This window comes from Nuphar pumila, chromosome 5 (assembly GCF_984573655.1).
Source record: "Nuphar pumila chromosome 5, dmNupPumi1.hap1.1, whole genome shotgun sequence".
Classification (NCBI taxonomy): domain Eukaryota; kingdom Viridiplantae; phylum Streptophyta; class Magnoliopsida; order Nymphaeales; family Nymphaeaceae; genus Nuphar; species Nuphar pumila.
The window spans coordinates 95804229-95827608 of NC_143253.1; the positions used below are offsets into that span (position 1 = coordinate 95804229).

Here is a 23380-nt window from a genome sequence, read left to right on the forward strand (position 1 = left end):
AGGGCATGTTTTCACAGGTGAGAATTTACCAGTGAAAAAATTTCTCCACTCTTTGTCCAAAGGAAGCAAATCTCAGCTACTCGAGCACAAACAGCAGTCTACTTTCCCACTAGCAACATGTGCCCTAAGAATGCATGATCCATAACCACCAAAACAAACTGATGCCCGCCAAACAAGGAAACAATAAATGCAAAAAACACAGCAGTTCAGGTTTAACAGATATAAAGAAGCAACAAACATACAGCACACTATTACTGATTATAAAGAACTAGAATTTGACAAGACATTCAAGGGCAAAATAGTAATCATAACAGGTACTTCAAACATAATAAAAAGATGACAGGATCAGATTATGAGGCCAAAAGCTACGGAATCATCTTTACGATATAAGATGTCATCAAATGATCTGACCAACCTTCATAGTAGCCTGTAGTGCTGCTCGTATTGCATCTCTTTCTGCCTGTCTAACAATAACCAAAGTTCTCGTGGACTTCCTGACTACTCTCTCACTTTCTAAGTCATCAGGAATATCCTGCTGTTTAGGCTGGACAGATGGTGACCTATCAGGAGAATGCTCGTTCTTGGTCATTCTTTCCAGTGCAGTCGGGACCTTCTTTTTGCTTTTCTTCTTGTTAGCAGACTTTCCAGGAAATATCAATCGCTTCTTCACATGAACCCTGCAAAGCAAATGTCTTAAATAGAAAATATAGATGGAACCTCCTAATAGATGGATAAGGGCAGGTTCGAGAGATACACTTCATCTCCATCATTTTCACCTTCATCATCCAGATCAGGCTCCTGGTTATGGAGAAAAGGTAGAATCACAAAAGGGTAACCAATTAAGGAGACTAGAATCCACAAAACAAAAAATCAAAATTATCACATTAGCATATTCCTATTGAATTTACAAAATTGATGACAATATATCACTTACATCATCATCATCGAAATCACTATCAAATTCATCAGCAACCTCTGGCTCCTCTTCATAATTAGCATCCTCCCCTTCCTGCATAGCCATTGGCTTGTCTTATAAGAAAAAATTAATTGCTAAATATATCAAACAATATGAGAGGATAAAAGTAGCGCAGTAAGTGGGTCAGGTAAACTCAATCAAAACTGAAGAATAAAACTGGTTAAACCTGACTTGACCTGATTTTTATGGGCGTATAGTATGGACCAGGTTTACCAAATAGCTGCAAAATCAGAACTGAAGAATCAAACTGGTTAAATATGATCCAACTTGTTCTTTTATATACCTATGATACAGGTCTAGTCACCTAGACCTATTAACAAAATAGGCCAATTCTTGGGCTTGCAAGTTTAAGACTCAAACCTCTTTATGCCTAGCTAGTTGGGTCTTTACTCTTTTTAATGTATATTTGGAACGGTCCGAACTCAAACCTAGTTTATAGCCTAATCTACATGTATCCGAAATAATTTGTACTTGTGCCCCTAAAGACCGTGATTTATATCAATGGACAAAAAATCAAAATGCTTATACCCAAATTAAGGTAAACCTTAAATGAACAGTCTTACTATTATTTATGAAGTTACCTAATCAAAGCCTTCTCAACATCTTTACATGACACTAATTACCCCCGAGTTTTTTAAGTTTCCCACTCAAGTTCAACTCTCTTAACCTTGTTTAAGCCCAATGTGATTGTTAAGACTTGATTCATACTTGGACTAAACCCAACTTGAACTGTAATGGACCTGAACCAATTCTGACCCAAACCATTATGGATTGGACCCAACCCAATTTACATCCAAATCTAAACCAAACCTAACTGATTAAAGGGATGATAATATTTATCCCATCCGTTTATACTAATCCAAAATAAATCTGAACCAGATGAGTCAATTACCCATATGGAGTCTGAAAAAGAAAACAAAGAAACTACCTGAAGCAGACCCAAACCCCACTAATATCTATCAGGTCTGGGTGTAACTTTCAGACCCAATTCATAATCAGGTCTATACAAACCCATTCTGAACAGACCTGCTCGCATCCCTATATAAAACTGAAACTTTATAGGCTATTTCTTGTGCGAGAAGACCCCATGGCACCACTCCCCTCATCACCGTCTCATATTAGGCAATGCTCCTGAAGAACATCATTTATTAAGAGAAAGGTATTGTTCAGGAGCTTACCAAATTGTATCAATTATTTTGGGTTCATTATATGTTACTAACTTACTAGTTTGTCTACTCCATCGTAAGTAGCTCTTAAGATATACAGTAATTGCATTCTAACAGGCACACGAACCAAGCCAAAGAACAAATATAAGAGTTGCATTCTAATATGCAGATGAAGTGAGCCAAAGAACAAGTCATAATTCACGTGGGTTTTCTGGTAGCCAGCTAGACTTCTTTCTGATCATATTTGAAAGCTGCACTCTTTTTGGTGTACAGAGAGTGATTGAATCCACATATATCCTGCCTGACCAACTGGCCCTAGCAATATCCATTGTACCTTAGGGAGTAGGAAAGACTCGGTGCATCAATGAGGAAACAAGAAACAAAGTTTGTTCAAAATCTTCAGCATTACTTTACCTATGGACTCTCGGACTAGATCCAAATTATGACTTAGAGGATCAACTTTGAACTTTGAATTATGCCTGACTGCAAACATATACACACATTGCCATAGTAATTAAAGATATACTGAATTTTAAATGACCTAAAGTTAGAGAGTCCTCAACAGAAAATGTTGCTAAAATACATACCAAAAGGATCTTGCCTATGCCAATTGACACAATTACTCAAATACCAATCTTTGAGCTGAAGATCAATTTGGGCACCAGATTTCATCAATGAACCCTAGATAAATACATAGCAATAGAATCTATTCTGCAGAGATAAATGCTAAGAATTTTCCTAAATTAAATCAAGATACTAAAATCGAGCAATTCAAGTTCTCAGATTTTCTACTTGTCACATTCTTCCATCAACAGAAATGGAAAGGAATTGGCAAAGTAAATCAGGATAAAATTCTAGCTCTTACTGTTAAAAATTTCTAAAATACTCTCAATGAAGCCACCTCTGTTGCAAATTTCTATAAGAATCTCTCTCTCTCTCTCTCTCTCTCTCTCTCTCTCTCTCTCTCTCTCTCTCTCTCTCTCTCTCTCTCTCTCTCTCTCTCTCTCTCTCTCTGACCTATGTCACAGGGATTCGGCCAGCAGGGTGACGTACCCACGTCGACGCAATGAGACTTGGGTGCGGGTGCGGCACCCGGTGCGGTCAACGCACCCAGGGTCATAAATGTCCAAATCTGGATTTTAAAAAAATACTGTTAAAAATTAGTGTTACTGCTGTTAACTGTTAAAAATTATATATATATATATATATATATATATATATATATATATATATATATATACCCTCCCAAACCCCCGCACCCAAGTCTTTTTAAAGTGCCGCATCGCCGCACCCGCACCTATGTGACATAGCCTCTGACCTAAGGCTAATATCCTAAACTTTTCACACACTTCACCCTTTTGATGAGAAAATGATGTATTATTGGGTATTGAGTTATTGACTAATAAATATTGTAACAGCATTGGTGACTCCCCATCACCCTTTCTATGATATTTAAATTTTGCTATTTTCATAAAAATAAGAAAAGGTTGTCAATCAGCACAAATAGTTAAATATCCATGTTCTAGCTATAAATCAATTCAGGATTTAGATTTCATCTGTGAACCCTAGATAAATACATCACAATAGAATATTCAGAAAGGGTAAATGTTAAAAGTTTTCCTACTTTAAATTAGGACACTAAAATTGAGCAATTCAAGTTCATAGATTTTTTGTGTCACATTCTTCTGTCAACATAGGCGGAAAAGAACCGGTGAAGTAAATCAAGATAAATTTCTAGCTCTTACTGTTAAAGATCTCTAAAGTGCTCCCAAGTTAATCCACCTCTGTCGCAAACGTTTGAAAGGATCTTTGCTCTCTTCAGCTCTTGCTCACTCGGAACTCAAAAACCCTTCTAGGGCTAATATCCCAATTTTTCCACACTCTGCACCCTCTTGATGAGAAAAGGATGTATTTTGGGTGCTGATCAATGTTATCATTATCAGTGCGTATTGGCCTGTATCGGCCGATACACATCGTATCAGCAGAAAATCGATATGCTTCACCCATGAATCGGCTATTTTTTAATGTGTAAAAATACTAAAAATAATTTTTTAAAATATTAGTTTAATGGTTTTAACACATGTCATGCTATGATTGACACGTAATATTTTTATTATTATTTTTTGGCCGATACAGAACTATTCACTTGAGTATCGATATCGGCCAATACAGCTGAATCGGTGGCCAAGCGATTAAGAGTCGATACTGATACTGACAACATTGGTGCTGATTAACAAATATGGTAACAATTTGGGTGACTCCTCCTCACCCTTTTTATAATATTTAGATTTTGTCATTTCTAGGAAAAAAAGTTACCAATCAACACAAACAGCCAAATACCCATATTCGACCTAAGGATCAACCGGGATTCAGATTTCATTTGTAAACCCTAGATAAATACATCACAATAGACTGCATGGGTAAATGCTAGGAATTTTCAGAATTTAAATCAAAAGACTAAAATCGAGCAATTCAAATTCTTAGATTTTCTACTTGTCACATTTTTCTGTCAACAGGAATGGAAAAGAACTGGCAAAGTCAGGATAAACTTCTAGCCCTTACTATTAAAAATCTCTAAAGCACTCCCAATGAAGCTGTCCTTGTCACAAATTCTAGAAAGGATCTTCCCTCTCTTCAGCTCTCACTTTCTCGGAACTCAAAAACCTTTGGCCTAGAGCTAATATCGTGAATTTTCCCCACTCTACAACCTCTTGATGAGAAAAGGACTATTTGAGCAACATGTTGAGATACCTCCAAGACAATTCCTAAAAATTAAATATCAGAAGAGAAGAGTGTGTCGATCAGGAGAGCAAGCCTCAAATGTCACCTTCACAGCGACAGAGGCAAAGATAAGAAGAAGAGGGTTTGTGTTTCTTACAAGGGTTGTGATCCAACATCTCTCTCTCCATATATATATATATATATATATATATATATATATGTGTGTGTGTGTGTGTGTGTGTGTGTGTGTGTGTGTTGGGGGGCGGGGGGTGGGTAATCTAACATTAAACTAGTTCTGTTTAACATTAGATGAATTCAACCATATTAAAATGACTAAAATAACCTTTAAAAAGTGGCATTTTTTAAAATGTATGGTTACTTTTTGAGGTAAAAAAGGTAAAGATGGATTTATAAAGCTACTTTTTTGGAAAAGCTATTTGACTTTTCAATCCCCTTCAAGTTCAAAAGACCTATAATGCCCAAAAAGTAGCCATGCACCACCAAAAATACCATTTTGTAAAGGTATTTTAATCATTTTCATAAGGTTGAATCTATCTATTGTTAAACACGACTAGTTTAATGTGAGATTAACCTTATATATATACACACACATACATCTTGTGTGTGTGTTTTGTGTCTGCGCTTTTGTAAGACCATCTGGTGTCTCTAATATATAGTCTACTTTGGGGTTTTATGTAGTAGATGAGCCACATATTTGTTGTCAGATTCTCTAAACTCAAACCATTTTCTTATCAGATAGGACAGTGAAGTTTGTAGTCTTGAATTTATTAACTTCCTAAAAAAGAAAACTATAATTTTTACTTTTAAAAAATATCTTCTGAAAGAAAACTTTGAAAAAAACTTCTTCCATTGCTTTTGTTGCAATGTTCTGAGAAGTTAGAGATGTGCTAACAGTTAGCATTACTCCAATACATATCCAAAGAAATTTTGTCATACCAATCAAAGAGACGATTATAGATACTAGGCAGCAGAATGGATTTTGAATTTACAAATTCCTCAAAAAGAAGTTATAATTTTTCAACAACTAATGCTCTTTTTGCATTTGGCAACAAGACTTTGAAAAAACTTCATTGCTTTTGCTACAAAATCCCCCCACACTCACCATGCCCCCTCCAATAATGGAAATATATTCTCAAACTTCACAATCAATAATGATATTTCTTGATTGAGACCAATCATTTGCTTTTTATCTTAATTCCATTCACCAGCTTCTCACCACCCAATCCATCTGCTCCAAACCTCCAACCACAGCAACAACAAAAACAGCACAATGAGAGAGAGAGGGAGCATGCTTCTCTTCATTATCTTCCTAACTGCCACTTTTATCTATTTTTCTTATGTAATAGTTTTTTTTTCCTTAAAAGAAAAGGAAAAGGATGTGTGTGTGTGTGCATAGATGGGGTATATATATATATATATATATATATATATATATAGAGAGAGAGAGAGAGAGCAAAATCCCTATCAAAATCTTTTGAAACTAGTTATCGTAAAATGTGGATTCATATGCTCTTCCAGTTTAGTACATTCATTCGCTCGGTTTTACTATTTCTAGAGCATAATCAAAAGAATTTTCTACTAATTACATCTTACGTTTAACCTTATACGATCACCTATCATCTCTCTCTTAATTGCTTTATTATTTTTTGGACTTAAAAGAATAGAACATGAAATTTGTTATTAGTACTTGGGAAATTGAGGGATATTAATTCTTTTGGACAGTATTGACAACAATGGTAATGCTAGTCATCCCTCCCAACCAACACATACATTCCGAACTTCATTTGAATCATTTCAGCTTATCATCTTAATATCAAACATCTACGAATTTTTTCTGCTCTGTACCACACTCCAGAAGAGAGATTAATTTTCTATCAGGCATGCCATCCTAGGAACACTAAAATTGATCATATAGATTGAGAATGTCAAATATAGTATGTAGACTGATTTTTAAGATACTAGGTTGTTAACTCTAAATGAGAGCCAAAATATAGTTGTGAAGTGACAAAAACGCATCACCAAGATTGCACCTTTTCTTTTAAGACAATAAGCAGGGTTGGGAACAGAGCCCCTAATAAAGGTCACAAACCAGTTACTATACAATTTAATTGTTGATGAATCAATGAAGGGATAACTGTGGCAATATCATAGTACAATATTGGCAAGTATGTACCTCTTTCAAAGCATCTTGATTCCAAAACTGTTCATCCATTTCTATCTCTTCATCAAGTAACTTTGTCATCCTGTCCAAATACAAGTATCAAGCATAAAGCATGTGGACATGATATTTTAAACGTTATGGATTAAGCTAAATCCTGTTAAAATTTCACCATTAACTATAAAAAAATTTAAAAAGCAAAATAAAGCAGAGCACAAGAAAACATCATGACCATAACTCTAAGCAATACATGGAACTTGCAACTGTAGCAGAACAAGATGCCCAAATTGTTACTTGTACAATTGATTGAAAATTGTGAGCAATTGGAAAAGTTACAATTGATCTTAACACATAAAACATCTTCTAGCAATCTATACTACTATTTAGAGATCAATGAGGAGTACTACTGTACAAATTTCTAGCAGCTTTAGAACTTTTTAGAAATGACATAGCTGGTGTTGCGCCTATGATTTTTGAGTTTTGCAAAAATTGGCCCAATCACGCACATAGCACTATTAGAACAAGTGAGGTTGTCTCCTAGGGGCAAAAACATCATTCAAGTTAGAAGTGTTCTAATGAAGGGCTTATGCATAATTTAGCCTAATCATATGGGCCGTCCCATGCATGGATATTGCTGCAATTTGTTTATTATTTTCTATTGTTTTGTATTCAGCCCTACAGCCCTCTTTCGAGAAAGAGAATCAAGAGTCAACTCATGTGTTCCTCTATTCCTCTCTCCTCTCATGTTGGTAAGTATGATTTGGGGCTGTGTTTACACTTTATAGGCACAAGCATAAGTTTTTTAAACCATGTAGTTTATTTTTTGTGTGCAAACCATAGTAACAAAAGTTAAAAACGGCAATTGCTCGGTTGTGAATTTCTCGGGAGATTTTCAACTTTCTGAATATTTCTTGAGTTTTTTTGGCAAAATCTGGGTAAATATAAAAAAAATCAAATAATTTCTCAAAACATCTAAAAAATCAAATAAAAATAAACTAATTACACAATTAATTTTCCATGAAGAAAATATAAATTTTTTTTTCAATTCCACTAACCATATCATCCATTGTTACCTTAACTCTCAATTAGCAGTAAGCAAAACTAATCAACAAATGATTTCAAATAGAAAATCATTAAAGCAAGCATGTCCTCCGCACGAAACGTTAAATTCTAGGAAACCAGTGTCCTACCAATCTTATGCCCATTATATACATGCAAAAATGGAATAAAAAAACAGTCAAACAGTGAGTTGAACAAATATATGTATCATACATCAGAACAAACTCATCTCATTCACTTAAACAAATAGCAGCCCTCATTTTAATCATGCACCCAAAAGCCAAAACAAATATTTTAACACCTGTATATCCATTTCCTGGCTCTCATGAATTTGAAATGCAGTACTGCGACATGCCCAAATGCTCAAATCGACAACCCCAAAATGCCAAACAAGAGAAGAAGTTTTCATCATGCCACTCAAGGAAAACAGAGCTCCCCATTTTGGCATTGAAAGAGAGAGAGAGAGAAGGAGCTTCGCTATTCTAATGGGTGAAGGCATAGCCGCATAGAAGACGGTGGGGATAGCTAGGATTACAGTGGTGATGGGGTGACGGGCGACACGCCAGCCCTCTGCGCTGCTTGGCTCCCACACAACAGCAGCCCCAGCCAGATCTCAATGGTGCACACCATGGACAGGACGAGGAACACGCACCCCATCACCGACCTGAAGCACCATGTTGTTGATGCATGCCCGGCATGCCTCCTCGGCATCGTTGTTGTTGAGGATGTTGATGGTCGGCTTCAACCTTTGTGCCACCAGGCTCGAGAAGAGGAAGAAGCTGAAGGACACCATCTCTAAGACCAGCAACCTCCATGCCACACATTGTGCCTATATATTGCGAGATTTACAAAATCTTGTGATATTTTCGTGAGATATTGTCACAAACGAAAAAATCGTGATATTTTGTAAATCTTGCAAAAAATTATCATTTTTAACTTCTAAAATATTATTCGCAAAAAAAATGTGAGGTGCAAACGCATGTTGGGGAGGACTCTATCACTATTGTGTACCAAGGCATGACGAGTTAAATGTGGATGTGGGCAAGCTCAAGATTAGCCATACTGGGAAGGAGGTATATTCAAGAAGTACAAATCACAAACTAGTCGAGTCGATCAAGTTGATAAAGAAGGTACAACATATCAAAGCCCTACCAAGGTGATTCTCAAAGAAGCCAGTTTTCTAATATAGAAGAGAGTCTTAATCCTATACTCAATGAGAGGGATGGTCATCAAGGAAAAAAGACCGCATTGAATAGGAAATTTACAAATGTAGGAGAAAATCCAATTGCGAAGGACCCCGCTTCTGTAAAGAATCCTACAAAGGACATTCTAATCAAGAAAGAGTTTTGCCTCCCAATTCTAACTTGGACTCAAGTAGCTTACCGATTCTCAAGGAAGGAAATTTTCTAATATAAAAGGGAGTCTTAATCCTTTAGTCAATCAGAAGGATGGCCATCAAGGAAAGAAGACCATGTTCAAAAGGAAATCCACACATGTAGGAGAGGGTTCCTATTAGGAAGGATTCTAATTGTTTAAAGAATCATGTGGAGAAGCACCTTCTAATGAGGTAGAAGCTTCAACTCCCAATTCTAACTTGGAACTAAGTGGGCCCCAAGTTTCATCTATTTTGGCTAGTAAAAAGTTATAGTTAGAGTTATAGAAGAATAAAGGCCTAGCCTAAAAGCCAAAGAATCTACAAACCACCTATAACTTATTTGAATTCAATGAGGTAAACATGATGTGGAAAATGGAAAACCAAGTACCAATTACTTTGTATATCTTAAAATCTATGTCACACAGACTCGCCTAAGTGGATGCCTCACCCGCTTTGACGTGCCGCGAGTGGGGGTGTGGCACCCGGTGCAACAAAAATAAAATTTTCACACCAGGTGCGGTCAAAAAAATGTGGTTACATTTGTCCAAAATAAAAAAAAAAAATGAAAAGTGCGGGGGTGGGAGGTATTAGGGCACGAGTGCCCCCCCCCCCCCCACTGCTCCTTCGTGCTTCCCAACAGCTCCTCCACTTCCTCCTTGACCGAATTATCCTCCTTCTCCACCCCCCCCTCCCTGACTCCTCCCCATCCCCGACTCTGACTCCCCTCCTCTTCTGATAGCGGCGACGACGACAACACAAAGAAATAAGTCTCTCTCTTTCTCTCTCTCTCTCTCTCTCTCATGTATTTTTTCTTCTTCCTTCTCCGCTCTCTGTCGCCTCCTCCTCTCTTTCTTTTTCTTCTTTTTCTTCTTCTTCTTCCCTCTCCTCCCGGCATTGACGCAAGGGCCGAACCCAAGCCTGATGGTGAACCCAGGCCTGAGTTCACCAGAACCGAATCCAAGCTTGGGTTGGCTTCTGAGTTCGGCCAGTTTTTTTTTATGAATTTTATTTTAATAAAAATTTTATTAGTATAATTTTATTTTATTTTTGATTGACTTGGTTGATTGTTCCTTGTTTTCTTAATTTACTTAGTGTAGCCATAATATATTTAGGTTGATTTAATTGTAGTGTTGTTTTTTATTGATAAGGAATAGAAATTATAGATTGTTAATTTGATTTATTGCATGAATTTATGCATGATGAATTGATGATATGATAATTGTTTTTATTTCATTAGTGTTAACTTGAAACTGTTGAAAACTATATATATATATATATATATATATATATATATATATATATACTCCCTGCACTCCCGCACCCAAGTTTTTTTAAAGTGCCACATCTGCACCTATATCCGCACCTGCACCTATGTGACATGCTTAAAATCTAAGGATGAATGTATTATATTAATACTAAAGGGCCATCTTACAAGGTTCAACTATTAGATCTAAGCGTATTTAATAAAGATGTAATTTGCTAAATAAGCCTAGCAAAGCTGCACAACTGAATTCAAGCCAAGATTGAAGGGCATACTTATGTTCCTAAAGAAAAATTAAAAAAAAAACAAAAACTTAGAGTTGTGAGATGATTAAGAAAATAAAGCAACAAAAATGCTGATTTAACAGTTGAAAGCAACCATGTACTAGGATAGAACCCTAGTATGGAGAGGACTCTTTTTGAACTTGAGGCAAGATTGCTTGCCAGGCGGCCTTACTTTGTGAACATTGGTTTTGCAGTTAATGCAGTTGTCAATTGGTTTTAACTTTTAACCTTGCATAGAAAGAATACTCTTTGATAGAGTCAAATTGTTTAGACTTAAATTTAGTCATGTTCATGCAACTTATATGAAGCAACAAGCTCATCCCCAATTATCAAAAGAATGAATCTTGGATCCAGAGACACACACACACTACCACGTGGTTCCATGCAAACTAGACAGTTTTCAGCATGTCACTAGGATTAGCTGAAAATTGGTGAGAAAGTAGTACTGAGAGGCCTATCCATCGTGAACCAGCACACTGATTTTCATTTTTCTAAACAGAACAGCATGGGAGCCGGCATCAATTCCTTGTCAGATGATCACCAACACACTCTAGCTGACTACACCACAAATTCATAGACGAACCGCTTTCCACCCGCACCAAAAAACTTCAATAAGGAAAAGGATATTTTGTTGAGATAAGGAAAGAAAGGTTGAATAGCGGTTTCTTGAATACTTCCCCTTTATGTCATGTGTCTTTTACAACATTCTCAGTATGTGTTTTAGTTGTCTTACCGCTTCTCAACATCATAACCATCACCAAGAATAGCATTTCGATATACAGCCCTCGTCTTCCCAGGTAAGGCAACGTCCCGACGTACACAAATTGAAAGAAAACCAACATAATATTGATAAAAAAAGAGTTCCAAGAACTATAAACCGGTACCCAATTCGTTCCATTCGTGAAAATCTACGATCAAGATAGTCATTTATCTTTCACGGCAAAATAAACTCCACTTTTTTTATTTGTATTCGTTTGTTCTTGATGTGAAAATGACAACTTGTCGATTGTACAAGAGACGCGGAAAAAATCGAAAAAAGGATCCGATTGTGCTGGTGCTGTAGAACGAAACACACTAGAAGCACTACGACGGAGTCACGGACAAACGGCCAAAACCATGATTCAAGCCGAATCAATACGATAGCCAAATAAGATTTAACCGATAACCATAATCATGTCCGCACTTCTCGAACAAAGAAACCCTAATTTTCACCTCTGAGCACTACGAATGATCATCTTTGCTTTTTCTTCCCAAAATGAGGAATTCTGCGGGCAAAAAGCATAAGAAAGAGTGAGTGAAGAACGAGAGGAAGACTTGCCTCTTTCCTCTGGTGATTCGCGCTGATCGATCGAGGAAAACCACTTCCTCATTCGAGTCCGCCATCTCTCTCTCTCTCTCTCTCCTGACAAGAAACGGAGAGTTGGGGAGACTACCTGCCCTTGAGACATGAGAGAGAGTAGCGGCGCGAAGGGTGGGCATTGGGTCGGGTACCCGACCCGAGATGAACCGATAAAGAGTGGGACCCGGCATGGCCAACTAGTAGATGGGTCAGATTCCGGCAGGGCCAAAATAAAGATCTCAGTAGAGCCCAGCTAGTCGGGTTTAATCCAATCTGCCTAAACCGCAACCAGACGAGGGACTGAACTCAACAAGGGTGGGGTCTAGCTCGGGTTGAGCAAGGGAAAAATTTTGATCAAGTGCAATTACATTGCACCCACCCCTAAGGGCATGTTTGAAAGCTAGAAAAATGGTAGGAAAAATGTAAGAAAGAAAAAATAACTTTTTCAACTATTTCATTTCAAAGGAGATAAAAATTTTGAAACTAAAGTTTTTCTAAAAAGTATGATTTTAGTAGAAAAAATTCTCCACCTGAATGGGGGTGGGGTGGACGAAATTTTTATTAGGGCAACTCTTAACCCACAATACACATCTCGTCCCATAGGCTGCCACAATAAGAGTTTTTCTCATCTTCATCTTCATCTTCATCTTCATCTTCATCTTCCTCCTACCCACGCTATTTTTTAGGTCTCTTTCTCTTTGAGAGAATGCTGATCAACCCTCTCTTGGGTGTGACCCCTCTATACCTCTCTCACTCTCATTTTTCTCACTTTTTGTATTTTGTTTTTCTCATGTTACACAAACAAGTGAGAATTTTTCATTTTGAAAAGTTATGGTATCAAAGCATTTCAAAGGCAAATTTTTTTTTTTGTTGTGGAAATTTTTCTTGCTTCCAAAAGCACCCTAGATATGGCCGTTATGTAAGCAGCTGGTTGTACACTTTTATAAGACTTGTCTTTTTTAGGGTGTGTTAAGGCTCTTCTTGGGAACTATAGTTGTCAGCAGTGGGGGATTCAACAACTCCCAATCATCTCCATCAATTGAAATCCTACCAGAGTGGTGTTGGGAGAAGAGATGGTGTTATAAATGGGCGGATTTAAAGCAAGTGCCCTTACAAGGACGTCATTGCCAAATCCCCAAATTTCAACACCACTGCCATCACTAGGGGTGGGCATCGGGGCTGTCCCGGCCCGCTTACTAACGTACTGAGTTTTAGCTTGGTTCTTAACGGGTTCGGATTTGAAGAGAAGCACATGGTCTGGCCCACTAGCCCAATGGGTCAATGTGAAGCAGGCTGGGTTCAGCTTTGTCCGGCCTGTCCAAAACCTAAAATACATAAATGCTTGACTGAAATTATGGGTTAACGAGAGAATAACAAGTTTTCATGTAACTAATTCCTGATTAGTGTAACTAATTAGGTAAGCATTAATAATTAACAAATAATAGGTTTCATTTAACTAGTTAGGTAAAAAATAATAGTTATTCAAGTTATCATGTAATAGTTAATTTTTAAAAAAATTATATTATTAAAAAATTAATAAATAACTCAGGCCCATCAAGCCAGCCCACATATATAACGGTCTAGGTTTCAAGCTGGGCCTAAAATTATGGCCCCAAACCCGGCCCATGGCAGGCCGGGTCGGCTTCCCCCATCAGGCCACCGGGCCGGTTGCCCACACCTAGAAATCATGGCTTCGAAACAGAGCCTAAATGGCAGGAGACACACTCATTTGTTCGGCCCCAAATAGGTGGCAGTTTGTACACCAACACAAGTCGGCTTGGTTGAACACCCTAACCGTTTGCAAAAGCTTTACCATTGACTGCCTTTGACGAATTCAAGCATCTATGGTGTCAGTGTTTACTGGTTAGGCATGTTGTAAGTTTTTCGGGTTTGGGTCTGATATCCTACTGAATCTAAGTCAATTGAGCAAACCACATCCGAATGCTCATTTGATTGCAGCATTTCCACATTCGTGTCCGACTCAAAGCCCAACAAGTCCTTTTCTGGTATCTAGGTTCGAACTAGTCTCTATATGCATATGAGTAACTTAGATCATCTTGCATCCCAGTATATCCAACCCAAGTCCGATCCATTTACAGCCCTATCAGACGTATCTTCTCACTGATGCCATCTTATGATCATGACTCGTTATTTGGTGCTAGTAGTTGGCATGGCAGTTTCAGAAATTGATACCCTACAACTGACAGATTGGGCTTTGAACATGGATTATTGGAGCTAGATGACTTGCTGTTATGGGGCATTGGTGAAAGTCACATGCAAAAACTTTGCATTGCACGGGTTAACTTCATGGTCCAATCTGGATGTTTGAGGAGAAGGGGCTACACCACGGACAAATTTGGATGCCTTCTCTTAGAAAAGAAAACCAGGCATGAGTACCGAATCAAAATTGAATCTTCAGGTGCGTTTGCATCATGGTACAGGACTGGCGGCGTTTGTCCCAAACTCGCCAGTCACACTGCGGGGGGTGCAATTCGCACGTCCTGCACAGACATTTTATACGTTTTATACAGCATCGCACAGGATGCACTTTGTCCTATCCTGGACGCTGCGCGTATCAAATGTGGAACAGTGCCCAGGCAGGGGACCCGTCTGTCCCCGCACGGGTGTGTCCCACGTATCAAACATGCTCTTCATGTCCACAAAAAGAGCTTTTTGTCCTGTTTGAGTGTATTGAGTGATCCTACATGAATTTTCTTTAATGGACGTTTGCGAGCCCCATGCCACGATCCAAGGTTTCTAAAAAAACGGGAGCCAAGAACTTGAAATTCCTCACATAAAGGGGAGTGAGGAGGAAATCATATATCTGAGGATGGATGGGGAGCGGGAAGCTACGCCTCCACTCTCAAAAACAGATTTGAGACCTGAGGGACCCCAACACACCCTAAGGAAGTGTTTGATAAGCGGGACAAATGTCGCACGGGCAGGACACGCAGCATTTGTCCCGGATGCGCCAGTCCCACCCCCATGTAGGGGTGTCAACGTGTCAAGTTTACCCAGACATGACCCGAATCAAACCCTATAGGGTTGGAGTATGGTGATAAATAAGAAGAACTGATTAAGACTCAAATCTGGACAAGAAACATCTGATTAATACATGGAGCTGGGTATAGTTTGTGAAATTTTATACTAGACCCGAGCCCGACCTGAGTTCCGATTAAGACTCGCAATTTTTAAATGTAAATATGATGATTTTTTTTTATTTTACCGGGAATGGCCCGAGTCTAGTTAATGTAGTTTTTATTGGGTCTAGTTATGGTTTCTCTTATGGTGGCTCCGATTAGACCTGGGTCTAAACCCGATACCATACCCAAAAATCAGGGCCAGGTTTGGTTCCACTTGGGTCCAAACCAAACCTGACCCGTTGACACCCCTACCCCCAAGGGTTTGACTGGTGCATCTAGCCAAATACCAATGCACAGGACACGCTGCATCCTGCGCAGTTGGTGTTGTTTGCACGTATCAAACAGGGGGGACGCAGCCCCAGGCACATCTAGTGTATCAAATGTGTCCTAAGGGTATGTTTGATGTGTCGTTCTTAGCGTGATTCGGACAAAAATCTCACTGGGAACGGAGATTTCCAACAAACGTTGGATGCGGCGGATGGTGTTCTGCACGTCCGTTGCGTCCTCATACACATGAACTTTTCGTTCCACCCTCTCCCCTGTAACAGGGACGAGGGGAACAAAATCTCCTCAACGGACATGCCTCGACTCTGAAGCGGGGTTGCCGTCAGTGCTTCGTCTGAGTGCGCCTCCATCCCTACTCGCCATCGTCACAGACCAGCAGTATGAGAAAGATCATCGCTGGTTTGTTTTGGGGTTTCACATCCCTCTCTCTCGCCATTGTTGCAGACCATTGTTGCTCCATGTGAGAGAGAGACCATTGTCATTGTCGCAGACCAGTCTCTCTCTCTCTCTCTCTCTCTCTCTCTCTCTCTCTCTCTCTCTCTCTCTCATGCGCGCGCGCGGCTTCTTGTTTTCCACCAATCTCAAAATTTAGGGTTTGTTCCAGGCCCTGATTCCATTGCTTTAATTCTAAAAAATTTCAAGTTTCGGGAGATTGATTATGGTGTTTCGATCAGGACAAACTTCTCCTGGTCGATTTCCCCCTTTTGATCTCGCTGAAGTCCCATTGTTCCTCATTTCTCTAAACCCCAATTTGTTGTAAGCCATTCCTCACTAGAGTCGACGTCCGGTGAGATAGACTTTGGATGTTAACAAGTAACGAACTCATATTACCCCTTTATTTTGGGTGATGCTAATATGGGACATTTCTATAACAAAAAGGAAAATGAATTTAGCATATTTTACTTTTTTAAAACTAGTGATATTTTTCCAAGTAGTAGTGTGTTGCATGTGTAACGATTTTCTTTTGTTTTCCCTTGATGATGCTCTTTCCAAGAGTCCATTACTATAGAATTTTGTAGTATGTTAGAGTTAATAAAACTTGGTGAACTTGATCAGCATGTGCAGTGTTTATTAAGTGTTTATTATCAGCATGTCATCCTTGCCAGTGATCAACATGTGCTGATGTTGATGGCTATTTCTTGATTTTTTGGGTGGAATACGTACATCTTTTATTTTGTTGCGGCATGAATCTCAATGGCAAGGTCGACAAATGGAGATCAACCCTGAGAACCCGATGATAGAGGAGCTGAGGAAGCGACTAGAGGCTTACAAGAATGACAAATTGGTGAAAGATCTAGTGTTGCTGTTGTATAAGATGACTCTTCTCAATTTTGAATGCAGCATGGATGATTCAAACACCTTCTCTACAAGGATTCATATCGAATGTTGAAATTGGGTTTAAACATTAGAGAGGATGATGCTGGTGGGATTGAGGACACAGATATGCCAACATTGGAGTAGGTTGAAAATGAGGATAGCAAGATGGAAGAAGTTGGTTGAGCTTAAAGCAGAGGAGTCTCTGGCGTTGAGTTTTTCTTCTTTTGTTTTGTTATGGACTTTAGTATGTTACTTCTGTGATTCTTTCACTTGGTTTTTCTTATCCATATGTAGTTACATATATATTTGTATGATACATCTTAGCGACTTATGATTCATAATTGTTCTTTCCATATTATAAAAATAGAACTTTTTTTGTCTTAATTATCAAATGTTTCCATATGATTAAGGTGGTTTGTTAATTTATAGCTCTAAAAACTAACCTATATTGTTTCATTTCATTGAGCCTATGATAGATATGACATATATGATCAGTTCGTATTGTTCCCATCTGTGATGAAGGTGGTTAGGTTCCATGGAAAGTTGGAGTATGTTTGTTTTGTAGCCTTTTTGTCATCCTGATAACTTTTTCTTTTTAATCTGATGAATATGTTCAACATGTTAACAATAGACTCCACATTTTTTGTTGTAGATTTTCAAAAGTTCATATTTGCTTTCTTTTAGCATTGTTCATGTGAAGCTTTTCTTGCAATATCCCTCATCTCTTGTTTTTATCACATTTGATGAATTCTAATTGGAGCACAGCTGAATTACAAACCATTATGTTTTCTATCTGTATTCATATGGAATAACTAAATGGTTATACTTTAAACTAATCTGATGTTTGTTCTTTTTGAAGCTCAAGTCCACAATAGACATAAATCAGATAAAATAGAGTCACTTACCTATTTGTTATTATTTTTTGCGCTAGTCATTTTTATAAGCTGAATGATCTGCTAAAATAGATATAATTTTGCAATTGGATCCATATCCAAGCAAAAAAACATATAAACTTGTTAAAATATATAAAATGGTGGAGGGATCGGTTTATACTATCCAAAACGACCCATTATCTATGACTGTTCAAGTTGTCTGCACATCGTCATCAAACAACGGACATTTAGAACATAGCATTTGAGTACGGTCCAAACAACGTTGGACTTGGAACAGTTGTTACGAAATGAATAGAACCAATGTTGTGTTTCATTCTTTTTGTTCATTTCGTCCAACCCAGGACAAGCCATCAAACATACCCTAAGGGCTTGTTTGATTTGTCGTTCCCAACGGGATTCAGACAAAAATCCTCATGGGAACAAAAGATTCTAACAAACAACGGACGGGCGGACCTACGAAATAGTGTCCACCGTGTATGTTTTTGTGTATGCTTTTCGTTTGACCCTCTTGTTACAAAAATAACAAGGACGGGAGGAACATGGCGTTGGGGTCTCTCTCTCTCTCTCTCTCTCTCTCTCTCTCTCTCTCTCTCTCTCTCTCTCTCTCTCTCTCTCTCTCTCTCTCTCTCTCTCTCTGTGTGTGTGTGTGTGTGTGCAACCACCGGACAACGAGAGCCCAACGGTGACCAGCGAGGCGGCGATCATTCTTCGAGTCTCTCTCTGACTTACCACCATCTTTCTCCCTCTCACAGCCTCACCACCATGCTTCCCTTGCCATCCTCTTACGAGAAGTGATCGAAGCCACTCGACGAGCGACAAACATCTGCATACTCTCTCTCTACCCTTTTCCATCCTATGAGAGCGTGAACATATCTCTCTCTCTCTCTATGTGTTTTTTAATTCTGATTTTTTCAACCTTAATCTAATTTCTAGGTTAGGGTTTGTTCAAATTCATTAGTTTTTTAAGGTTTTTGCATTTTAAACCCGATTGATTCAACTGATTTAGAGGTTATGCCAACAAATTTAGGGTTTTTGCATTTTAAACTTGTGCATTTTAGGGCTATGCCAATAGATTTAGCAACCTTTTAAGAGATAGACTCTGATCAAATTTGATTTCAAAGTCTTCACATTCATGTTTAGATGGAAACTCTTTATGTTGCTTTCTGTAGCCAAAAATAAAGAGAAGATCAGTTATAGCCAAAAATAAGGAGGAGAATTTTGCTTTCTATTGTTATAGGATACATAACGTGTTTGGCAGAAAGATTCATCCACCAAGTAGACTTTAAGCACATAATTGTTGTTGAAGTCCATTTATTGTCAAGTACATGGCCCTTCCTTTGCTAGCACCTTGAGAATGAGCCTAGTATTGATGTCCTGGATTTAGAATTTTTCCAATGGTAATTCTTTATACAATCGCAGGGCAGATGATATAGATCTGGCAATGTGTAAAATGAAAAGATACTTCTTGAATAAAACTATAGATGTTTTATGTTATAATATGTGTTATTCAAAAGCCTTTGGACTCATAATGCATCAATTTTTATCTTGTACAGTTCAAATGGTTCTTAAAAGAAACGTGCAAGCTATTGGTTTCCTTCTTTATGATCCTATTGGTTATAAATTGAAAAATCTTTTATAAGGGACAAATTGTCTACCTATGAAAATGCATCCCAAGTTTCACGATTGCAAGGCAAGTTTCAATCTTTTGGAATTGGAAGCTCTTTCTCTCTCTCTATCTCTCATATGCTTTAGAGTGTCCTTGGTATGAAAAATGTGTTTGGATTCCTAATTAAAGAAATCATATTTCTTGATCTCTAAATTTGTTCATGCTAAATCATTGAAAAGATCATAAATAAACAAATAAAATATAAAGTTGAAGCATACCCAAATTCATTATTGCACTGGTAGATCTTGATGAGTTAGATCATCTAAAACCTCTATAGGTGGTCTTTCCTTCTCTAAACCTAATGAGAGAGGGACAATTTTTTTTCTTAACGGGAAGGCAAAAGAGAACAACCACTATATATGGTTTTGGGGACCATAACCTAATTGTAACCACCCTATAGTCTTATTTTTAATTCATCCCATTATAAGATCAAAAATTGATATATGAGGGCACATAAGGTATCTACACATTATTATAACCATACTTTATAAAATGTCATATGGCTCAACCGTATAAGATCACCTTATATGGGCCTTCACCTTAGACAGTTTATAATGTGAGATCAATTACATATGTATGCCCACATGTAATATCTAACAATCTCTCACTTGGCACACATATGTTACCATAGAATCATGCATTATACAATATCTTTATGAGCTCAAAAACATTGTTTTACCATATGGCATCTTGAATAATTTGGTTCTCATGTCAACATAGAACCAAAGTGATCTTCATTACAATCATCATAATTAGACTCATCAATGATCACAAATATTGACATAACCAACGACATAGATCAAGTATGGATATGAAGCACAAAAATTACATATAATGTGATCTTGTAAGACCCATAAATTTTCAGAGAAAATTTAATACACGATGCAATTTTAGCATATATATATATATATATATATATATATATATATATATATATATTACTCCTTAGAATAAATTTATATAGCCATAATAATCAAGGCTCTGAATATTTATCTAAACACATAAACCTATGGCATTTCAAACATTTGTTTTTAGAATTGAGTTTTTTAGAAATGATTGAGCCTTTGCATGAATTCAAAAATTCTTTCAAAGAGAAAATAGAGAATTGGGTTACAAAAGGGGATTTAACGAAATTTCTTTCACAAGAGGCTATTTTTGGGCATTTAGAGGAGTTTGACATAGGGCCAACGTCATTCAAGGGGGCATGGGTGCACACTAGAGTGCAGCCCATGCCTGGTTTTGATATGACTTCAAAAATATAATAATAATAACAAAGGCATGCGTGAATAGTGCCCTAGTAAGGTAGATGGCATTATTGAAAAGATTTTCAAAAAGGGAACCTCATAGAGGAGCGTGTGGGCTATAGAGGGATTTATTTTCAAGTATGCCGCCGCCTAGAAGGGTGTGGCACTTGAGTGGATGGCTCCCAGCCAGCCATTTGGCCAGTTAAGTCTCAACCGTTGGATGTAAAAACCCTAGCCTATTTATATGTTTTGAGGAGAGGAAGAGAGTGAAAACCCTAGCCGATTTTCTCTCTCTTTCTTTCTACCTCTCTCCCAACCGAAGTGCTCTCTTCTCTTGGTGACAACCTCTTCCCTATTTGCTAAGGTGTAGAGTTGGGTACCACTTGGGACTCCCCTCTACACGTTCAAGCAAGGGAGGTATGTCTTCTTCAAGATTTTTCTAGAAACTGCATGATCAAGGTGAGGTTTTTCTCACATAGCTGTCATTTTTGCAAATAAAATGAGTTTCTAGCATGACGCCATGCCGCAAATACATTTTTGTGCATATATGAGAGCTAGGTGGATTAGAATCCCTATTGGATTTTGGTTTTCCTGTTTTTCTCTTTTGGTTTTTTCCCTTGTCCATGTTGCATGCTCACACACGCATGTCATTTTTCCTTTGTGAATCTTGTTGTTTTCTTTCTTAAACAACTCTAGCATTTTTGGCATTGTATCCTCACGCATGGGGTACCAGCAAACACAGATTTTGCTGGGTTCTCTTGGCCTCTTCCTTGTTGCGTTTGGGCGCAAAGGACGACATTCCCAACACTGCAGTTTTGCAGGGATTTTTTCTATTCATCCTTTGTTTTTCATTGTGGGTGGAGGGATGAACCTCCAATTGTTGGACTCCCCCGTTACCTCAGCAGCATACCGGGCTGCAGTAGAAAATCACACCATTTGGTAGGTCGGTCTACTGTAGCACAACTGCCTATCCTTTTTTTTTTCCTCCTTGGCTTGGGAAGAGTATCGGCGTGCAGGCAGAACAACTCAAGTAGTCCTTGTTGCACCCTACCAATGCCATGCTCAGGTGTTTCACAGCGAACCTCAGCCGGACCGTGTGGTTGCTTGCTCTTGCGGAACCCGACCCAGTCTGGGCTTACAGACCGAGCTCGACCAAAGTCGCCTTCCCCTTTTTCATTTTGGTGCCCTACAACGTCCCTGCACCATGCGTCATGCGCTGGCCACTCCCACCCATTGCGTGCAACCCACATTGGTTGTTCGGGTGTACTCGGACCAGCAGGTCAGCGAGCTGACCAAGCGCGGGTTCTACCCTGCCAAGGCTGTAGCCAAGGCACGCCTGGACCAGCTGGGCCTAGCTGCAACCGAGGTGGCCCGGCCTGTCACGTCCGACGGGTTTGGGATGTGCCTCCCAGCTGGACCGTGCAGCCGGTGTCTTGTGCAAGTTGTGTGTTGGCTGCAGCCCGCCGTCCTTCTAAGGACACCTTTCTAGCCCTTTTGCGTCAGATTTGTCACTTCTTAGCAGCGTCCTACTTGCTGTATTTTCTATAGAAAATAGCACCTTCTCAACAACATCCTACTTGCTACATTTTCTGCAGAAAATAGCACCTCCTTGACAGCATCTTGTTTGTTGTGTTTTCTGTAGAAAAATTGCTTTGCGGCAGCACCTGGCTTGCTGCAGAAATGTTATGTGTGTCAGCCTTCTGCTTGCTGTATTTTCTTGCATAAAATAATGCTACACGACAACGCTTCATAAGCTGCATTTTTTCTTATGAATGCACGTTTATTGCCTTGCGTTGCTGCCATTTTTTTTGCATAAATGGCCTTGCTGGCAGCACCCCGTTGCTGCCATTTTTTTTTTTGCAGAAATGATGTTCCTTAGACAGTGTCTTTGTCGCTGCAATTCCCACAACAACGACATCTGTTGGGTTGTGTTTTACTGCAGAAATACGCTTTTTGGCAGCCCCTTTCGTTGCTGCAAATTTCTGCTGAAGCGGGTTCTGTGGCAGCACTCTGGTTGCTGCAATTAGTTAAAGCAAATGCTCTCTTTGACAACCCTTTTGGTTGCTGCGAATTTTTGCAGCAACGACACTTTTTGGACAACATCTAGCTGGTGCAAGTTTCTGCACACTTTATATGTACTTGGCAGCATGAATGTCTTGATGAAATGGCATATTTTGAACTCTAAAATTATTATAGCATGCTTGACAGAATTTGAAAGTCCATATGCATTGTTGGCACATCATGTCACTGAACTAAAATAGTTTGAGTGAATCATGCTTTGTTTATCAAGTGTCTTAGACTTGTGGTTGATTCATAAATGCAATATATGTTCGAATAGAATCATGTGTGTTTCACATAACTCATAATGCATGTTACACATTCGACACTTGATTCATCCTAAAATAAAAATGGGACTTAGAGCACCACAGTAGGGGTATAAAATGTTGTTTTGAGATCTTGTTGCATGTTGAA

General features: G+C 38.5%; 1 protein-coding gene across 5 annotated transcripts in view; it reads right to left on the reverse strand.

Annotated features, from left to right (window-relative positions):
* Positions 1-12433, reverse strand: part of SWC2 (DNA binding protein SWC2) — a 49500-nt gene extending 37067 nt beyond the window's left edge. For 3 of the 5 annotated variants that reach the window (XM_090006235.1, XM_090006238.1, XM_090006234.1), the window contains exons 1-5: positions 12340-12433; positions 7058-7127; positions 935-1024; positions 755-798; positions 416-677 (exon numbers count right to left, since the gene is read on the reverse strand). In XM_090006235.1, coding sequence (XP_089862361.1) covers positions 416-677; positions 755-798; positions 935-1024; positions 7058-7127; positions 12340-12404 — 531 coding nt within the window. In that variant the 5' untranslated portion in view covers positions 12405-12433. The remainder of the gene's footprint in view (positions 1-415; positions 678-754; positions 799-934; positions 1025-7057; positions 7128-12339) is intronic. The other 2 variants (XM_090006237.1, XM_090006236.1) reach the window with 1 other exon arrangement.
* Positions 12434-23380: the final 10947 nt, after the last annotated feature.